Genomic DNA, 7,729 nt, shown 5'->3' with positions numbered 1-7,729 from the left:
AAAACAGAAATCTATATAGTTGTTAATAATAATAATTATTATTATTATTATGATTATGATTATGATTATTACTTTCTACTCTCACTTAAATTCTTTATAATAAGTTTTGGGTCCAAAGAAAGCGAACGACAAGGGTGAGTGGAGAACTTCGTTGATATGTACAATCCTCAAACAGAAGGATGCTATCAAGAACACAAAGCCTTCCAAAGGCGTAACTATTATGGTATGTATACGTTTATGTACGCGTAAGGTACGATTACAGTATAAAGTATCTACGTCCCAACCCTCTCCCTCCTCCTCGCACTGCCCACTGCTGTTAGCGCTATCGTCTGTCTCAATGGTAAAACTCATAATAAAACCTCATTTTATATTACAGTAATACTGTGTATCATTTATTATATAATTGTGTGTGTGTGTGTATCTATAGCAATTGGAAAAAAATAATTCCATTGTTATGAGCGTTGATTTGAATGTTTTTAGACGGCCGGAACAGATTAAATTGTGTTCAGTTATTTTATATGGGGAAAATGTATTTGACATACAAGCAATTTGAGTGACGAGCTCGGTCCAGGAACAAATTATACTCGCATCTGGACTTTGCATCCGCATCATCTATAATTGAGTCAAATGGAAGTGAACAATGTTCACAGTGTCTCAGGTGTTGCACTGCAGACAGTCTTATGTTTCTAACTTAACATTGTAAAATATCTGTATGGGTTTATGATTTATTCACGTAAACCTCAGTCCACATTGACGTTTCACCTGAGAGAATAAATTCACGTCACAGTATTATGTATGCTTTCTTTTTATTGTCTTTTTACATTTTGCTTGATTAAAATGTCACACAATTTAACTCGGCATTCACGCAACAAAGTCGTGAAATGCACATTTGATGTCTGATTCCTGCTGTTTCCTCAGCATGCTCCTAAGTGTGACGGTAGATGCCCCTCCTGCAAAGAATAAAAAAGGAATCATTAAGTTTCTTTAGAGTTGATCAGATAACTGGAGGATGCAGGCAGAAAATCTCCATGTAACTAAACCAGTCAGAAAGTCTTAGTTTACCTTTCAGTGGAGATTCACGTTCAGGCTTGGGCATAACATTTCCCACCGGATCCACACAGAGGACCAGCATATGATGGGCTTGCATTCTAAGACATTTGTGAATGATGCACAAATATACACACGATTATTGTGGAAAGCATGTCACAAATATTTAGCTTATTTACCTGTTACTCAATAATTATCTGTAAAATATGAACATAATATGAAACAAATTTCAAGCTATTTTTTTTTACCTGCTGGTCTGACTCAAGTTCTCCCTCTGACAAAGAACATGAAACACAATTTATTCTCTTATTGAAGTGGTTCCAGCTCATACTACCAACAATGTACTGCATGAAATTAGTGATAATTACCTGAAGGGGAGAACATGATGGTACATGGGATAGGGATGATATAAACCATTGTGATCAGCTGCAATGACAGAACCTTAGAGTCAGTGGATGTTCTCTGTTCCATGGAAACCCATCGCTTCCTGATAGTTTAAACCACTCGTGAAGACAGTCACTATAACTGATCCAAGAAAGACCTTGTTCCACTCACAATTTATATCACAACATATAAGAACAGTTTGTCACAGCTAATGCTAACGATTATTTTACATACTTACGCTAAAACATATGGTCTGTGAAGCCGGAACCAGATCAAAGGTGCTGTATGCCCCCACCCCTTAAAGAACAAGAGTCTTACCTTGATACTGGATGTCTTGCAAACAGCGTCTGGGATGAAGTGGTATCGAGTCAGGATGGAGAGGCTGCTTAAATAGGTGCAGGGCTGATGGGGTGAAGTCAGCTGGGATTGGGTGGAGTAGGGTGGATGAGTGGACGTGTCAGTCAGGTGATGGAGAGAGGAGAAGGCCTGGGGCACCTGCCATCAAGTGTGTTTCTGGGTGTGGGAATGTGGCTGGAGGGAGAAACAGGGAGACGAGCTGTGACAAACATGGTGTTGATGACAATGGAGATCCTGCTTCCAGTTTACTCTCAATAGTTAAACCAGTTTGATTCATTGAGAGGAATAAACTTTGCCTCATGTTTTCCTATTTGTAAGGAATTATATATTTTTTAGTCTGTGTGTCACATATCTAGAATTAATCATTTTCTTAAGGTGAGGACACGAAGACTATGAATAATAATCAAGTACAAATTTAAAGTAACTAATGAGAAGACACACCTAATTGGTCAACATACTATACATATATGCTAAACACCCACCAGAGGCTCTGACATATATTATATATATTTTCCCTGTGGGCAAACAAACACGCTCCTAAATCCTCAGTTTGTTCTCACGCAGCAATAAACTTCTAATTCATTTGTAGGTGTCTCTGCATCACAAGACCCAACTGCGAGGGTTGGCTCATGAAGTTTTTCTTTTCTGATATTCTTTCTCAATATTACTACATTCAAATGCAAATGAGCAAGAATGAATGTAAAAAAATATATAAATAAATGGATTGATAACCAGACACCTGCAGCTGTTGGATAATAAAGAGCTTTGAATAATTTTAAAATATTTTACTTCATACTGATTTTGAAACTTAAGCATTAACTTTAACATTTGACGTTTGACCTCGATTCGTGCTGAGGGGCCTTGACTGTGACCTTTCACCCCCGAGGCAGGCTTCGACCTGGGGGAGCCCACTGACGACGAAGAGCCGGGTAGCAAGGTAGCTTGACCGCTAGCTAACATAAAAGTTAACTTGTTTATTAAGGTGTTATAATCATCACACTTTACCATTAATTATTTTTTTTAATGATACATGTTTTATGATCCAAAAAGCACAAGTAGCTGACCGGAACGAGTCATTTCGTTTCTTTGCTTAAAAAGCTAGCATCAGTACAGACTTGGGCTCCAGTCAGCTAAATATTAATGCTAATTACCATCTAACAAGGCTAACAAGGCAAATATTAATGCGAATTACCATCTAACAAGGCTAATATTAATGCTAATTACCATTTAACAAGGCTAACAAGGCTAATATTAATGTGAATCACCATTTAACAAGGCTAATATTAATGTGAATCACCATTTAACAAGGCTAATATTAATGCTAATTACCATTTAACAAGGCTAATATTAATGTGAATCACCATTTAACAAGGCTAATATTAATGTGAATCACCATTTAACAAGGCTAATATTAATGCTAATTACCATCTAACAAGGCTAACAAGGCAAATATTAATGTGAATTACCATCTAACAAGGCTAATATTAATGCTAATTACCATTTAACAAGGCTAATATTAATGTGAATCACCATTTAACAAGGCTAATATTAATGTGAATCACCATTTAACAAGGCTAATATTAATGCTAATTACCATTTAACAAGGCTAATATTAATGTGAATCACCATTTAACAAGGCTAATATTAATGCTAATTACCATTTAACACGGCTAGTATTAATGCTAATTACCATTTAACAAGGCTAACTACTCGCACACTCGTTCTCATTCTATGAGAGTCCTAAAATAATAACAAGCTATTGTTTTTTATTCGTAGCAGCAAGAAACTCCACGATGGATAGCGTGACAGATCAGTTTGAAGTGGAGCTCGTTTCAATCTCGCCGTTAATTCAACCCGAGTTTGGAGACCTTCGAGTGGACGTGGGCGACGAGGCGGTGTTAAAATGTGAAGAAAGTAATCAAAGTGCTGATCTAGAAGGTGAGATCCCCCCCGACACACACACGCACACACACACACACACATTTTGGAATGGGAACATTGATTGGAGCATAATCAAATTATGATTATTATTTTTTTAATGATTGTTGCATTTGCGTCGCAGAACTGCAGGAGCCGCTGATGTTGCTGGCCGACGTTGCTCTGGCGACACCGGCTGGATGTCGGCCCACCTGTGCCTGTGACTCCTGCAACTGTCTGGAGGTCAGCATCCAATTTCTGCAGCTCCAGATCTACATGAGCAAAGCAGATGACTTACAGGAGAACCTCGTCAATAAGTGAGATGCCGATAAGTAGCAATGCTGCTCATTTTTACCCGAGAGAAAACATTTTCTTATTCTTATGCTTTGCCCTATTTTTTTTTTTTTTTTTTTACAGTCAAAACAATCAGGAGAGAGAGCTTTATGCTGCTGAAGTGCCGCATTTCCTGCAGGCCTGTCAGCCTTACTTCAGCCACCTGGAATCTGCAGCTCGGAGCATCATGTTCCAGTTCAACGCTTTACCGTTTGACATCTACACTAGGGTAGATCATTTTAAGGATTGCTTCGCCCAATTGACTAAATTATCTTTTCTCACCAGTGAAAAGTATACAGCTGAGCAAGCAAGGAAGAAGCCACAGCATTTTATCAGCTGACTATTTAGCGGCCTCACAGTTTATTCTAATCAACCACTGAGATTGCATATCAGGAAAAAAATGTATTTCTGGTTCGTTTTAATTGAGCTCTTGAAATTCAAACGACAGTAAATACCAGTTGTGTCTGTTAATGTGATTGTAACGATATCCCCAGAGATCTATCGCCGGTTGAGAGGAGCACTTATGTTCGCTGTGAACTCAGTGGGGACGTTTGTGTTCTGCAGCTGTTGGACTTCTCCCAGCAGCTGTCTGACCGGTTGGTACAACTGGTTCTGAGCTACGCCGGCCACAACCTCCTCTGTTTGGACGAGACGGAGCCCAACGGGTACGCCATCTCACACACGTTTACTTGGTTTTTAATTCCGATTGAATATTTTTGCCGGGTTTTTTCAGCTGCGGAAGGAAAAACGATGAGTCAGAGCGGCACAAAAACAAGCACATTTCTTGAGCTAAACAAACGGTTCCTACTACAGGAAACACGCACCGTCATCGCAGCTGAATCTGTGCATCGTATAACAAGCTTGAGTAAAACGTTCCCGACACACTGACCGCTCTAAACGCTTTAACGGGTCGTTAGCGCTCATAAATCTAGGCTGCTTATACTTTACTGCACAGCCCACTTTCATATCCAGTCATTTACTCGTCTGCTAAGGAGTCGCGCCAGCCTGTAATCATTTTGAGGCGTGTTCCATGCCTACATTATAAATACAAAAAAAGAGCACAGATATTACTGTGTGTATTTGTATTTATCCGTTTTCTTCATCATACCCTCACGGAGTAACGCTAACGTCGCTGGAACGATCTCTTCCCCCCCCCCCGTCCCCATTTTGCTTTCCCAGCGTGTCCCACTTTTGCACCGGTCAGTGCCGGCTCGGACAGCTGCGGCTGTCCACGTTCCGGTACTGCAGGATGACGCCGTACCTGGCCCAGTTCGACACCGGCCTGTACAAACGCATGCGCTGGAACGTGGACAGACTCGCCGACGAGCAGCAGCAGCAGCAGCAGCCGATGAATAACGACGACGAGGGGGAAGCAGACACCGAGTAGTGAGTCTCACATCGCCTCCCCGTCTGCCATGCCTTCGTCTTACGTCTGGTGCAGTCAGCCCAGGGGTGGGCAAACGTTTTGACTCGCGGGCCACAAGTGTTTTTAAAATTTGGAGCCGGGCCAGGAAAATATGGATGGAGTGTTTGTTTGAACTAACGGGATAATATAAATGACACGTAAAAGCCATTATGAAAGGATTTGGCCTTTTACAGCTAGCAAAGCATGAATATGCAAGGCTCATTGTACAAATTACAGGGACAAGGTAAAATGAATGAGGTTTAATAACAATAAAATTTGATCTAATGATATAATTTGGACAAGTTTGGCGGGCCGGATTAAAAAGACCAAAGGGCCGCATATGGCCCGCGGGCCTTAGTTTGCCCATGCCTGAGTTAACCGATGTCTCGCTGTCCCCCTTCAGTTACTTCCTGTGCTGTGAGGATATTCCCAACACACAAGTAGAGGCCGGCGGGGACGGCCGCTGCACTGTGGGGAGGATGTGGTCCATCGGCCAGTGGGTGCAGGCGATGCCCGACCCCGACACGGAGGACGTCTATGATTGGTATACTTTAATGGTTTCCTTGTTCAGTGGGATGCCGGACGCTCTCTGTTTATTTTTCGGGTGTTCCCGTTTGTTTTCAGGATCATGTGCGAGGTTCCTCAGGGCGGCTACGAGAGGCTGCTGCTGCTGGGCAGCGAGGAACCTTCGAGCCGCAGCGCTACGGATTCCCTGCAGCTGCTGCTGTTGTCGCAGTTCAATTCAGAGTGACGCTCGGCCCTGCGGGGGGGGAGGTCGGAACACAGACGACATCCGTCTCTGGGATGGATCCCCCACGGCTGTTTGATGGATAAACATCACATCTCGCTAGCGCCACAGATCGGGAAGAAACGCCCTCAAGCTAGTTGTCGTGCAGCTAGACGGTGCATTAATGCGAGTTCTTAAGTTTGAACTTGTTTTTTTTTTTTTAATACTGTTGAAGCAGAAAAAGCTGGGATCACAAGCACGACTCAATTCAGCCGGGAAGGCGACGCTTGTCCGTTGGCTTCATTAACTGCTTGTTTTTTTAATGGACTCGGGTTATTTGAAATACTTCTATGCTCACTGTGACATCGCATCCCTTTTCTCTGTTCAGTGTTTAACGTTGAGAGTTTTCAAAGATTTAATAAAAGTTTGTAAAGATTTGTACAAGTTGGGGTGTCTTGTTCTATAAATCAAGAAGAGTTGTATAAAAACAAACATTTTATTTACATTAAACATTGCATGGAAATAGGTACACGTCACAAATTTCTTCACAAAGTCCAGCAAGTAAGAGCACCTGTTTGCTACATTTTCACGGCGGGGGGGGGGGGTCACTTCATTTTCAAGAAATAGCAGAAATGTGCGCCTGAGTAACAAGTGAGATCAGATGTTTCAGTCTTACGTTTACTTAACATTCAATTCATTTATCTGGGCACAAAGAACAAAAGGCAACAAAAAAAGCAATCAGATCTAATATTTATCACCAGCATATCATTTTCTATGCAATAAAACTGTTGGACGCTTCAAGGGCTACAAGAGATAAAAGTAGAAAAAGTTTTCCTTCATTAGATTGAGCAAATCGTAAGACGACACAGACATTTGCAAAAAAAAAAAAAAAAACACTACAAACATGTTTAAGAAAGCACATTTAAAAAGTCCAGCTTTGAAAATGCAGCGAGCGCAAACGCGGCTCTCCTCCCGGGACAAGAGAGAACGCTGACGAAGCAGAAACACCTGCTCACCTTTCATTTATCATCCGACACACGAGAGATAAAGGACTTCCTTTTTGGGAATTACCTGAGAGGAAGGGCAGGAATCGGTCTCAGGGTTCTACATCGAATGCAGCGGATGCACATTTCCCGCCTGCTGTACTGATTTCAAGTCAGTTGTTTAAAGGAAAGAACTGCTTCTAAAGGGCATCAAACTGTGCCCTCCTGCCAGAGAACCATTTTAGATGCTAAACCTCTGGTGATAGTGACGCACCGCATTCAGACAGGCAGCTCATCAGTCTCAAACAGTAAATACGATCCTGCTTGAGACTGTATTGGAGTCACACAGTAAAGTGACTCCAGACCTTCACAGCATTACCGGCTAGTATAATCCTCCAACATAAAACGTTTGCAGTGGACAGGGATGTCGAGGGCGGTGCATAATAACCAGCCGTCACCAAACTGCGATCTGAAAAATGATCTAAAATGAGAATGAAAAGTAAAAACTCGTGTAAAAACGTGCGGAGCTGCGCACTAAACATCGAACTCCTCCAGGCTTCGACAGGCAACATATCT

At 41.7% G+C, this 7,729-nt stretch overlaps 1 protein-coding gene and 1 long non-coding RNA gene across 2 annotated transcripts; one reads left to right on the top strand and one right to left on the bottom strand.

Annotated features, from left to right (window-relative positions):
* Positions 1-789: 789 nt before the first annotated feature.
* On the bottom strand, positions 790-1,823 carry LOC137906339 (uncharacterized). Its single transcript, XR_011105894.1, has 5 exons — positions 1,750-1,823; positions 1,416-1,473; positions 1,296-1,321; positions 1,063-1,148; positions 790-950 (listed from the first exon to the last, which is right to left on the bottom strand). It is a non-coding gene; the product is annotated as an uncharacterized lncRNA (long non-coding RNA).
* A 1,758-nt stretch (positions 1,824-3,581) lies between these two features.
* c17h19orf67 (chromosome 17 C19orf67 homolog) lies at positions 3,582-6,606 on the top strand. Its single transcript, XM_068751017.1, has 7 exons — positions 3,582-3,726; positions 3,851-4,022; positions 4,123-4,267; positions 4,603-4,703; positions 5,218-5,424; positions 5,847-5,987; positions 6,068-6,606. The coding sequence occupies exons 1-7, from the start codon at positions 3,582-3,584 to the stop codon at positions 6,192-6,194; spliced, it is 1,038 nt and encodes a 345-aa protein (XP_068607118.1). The 3' UTR covers positions 6,195-6,606.
* Positions 6,607-7,729: the final 1,123 nt, after the last annotated feature.

Source organism: Brachionichthys hirsutus, chromosome 17 (assembly GCF_040956055.1).
Source record: "Brachionichthys hirsutus isolate HB-005 chromosome 17, CSIRO-AGI_Bhir_v1, whole genome shotgun sequence".
Taxonomy (NCBI): Eukaryota; Metazoa; Chordata; class Actinopteri; order Lophiiformes; family Brachionichthyidae; genus Brachionichthys; species Brachionichthys hirsutus.
Note: the sequence above shows the minus strand (reverse complement) of the source record. Positions and strands in the feature narration are given on the sequence as shown.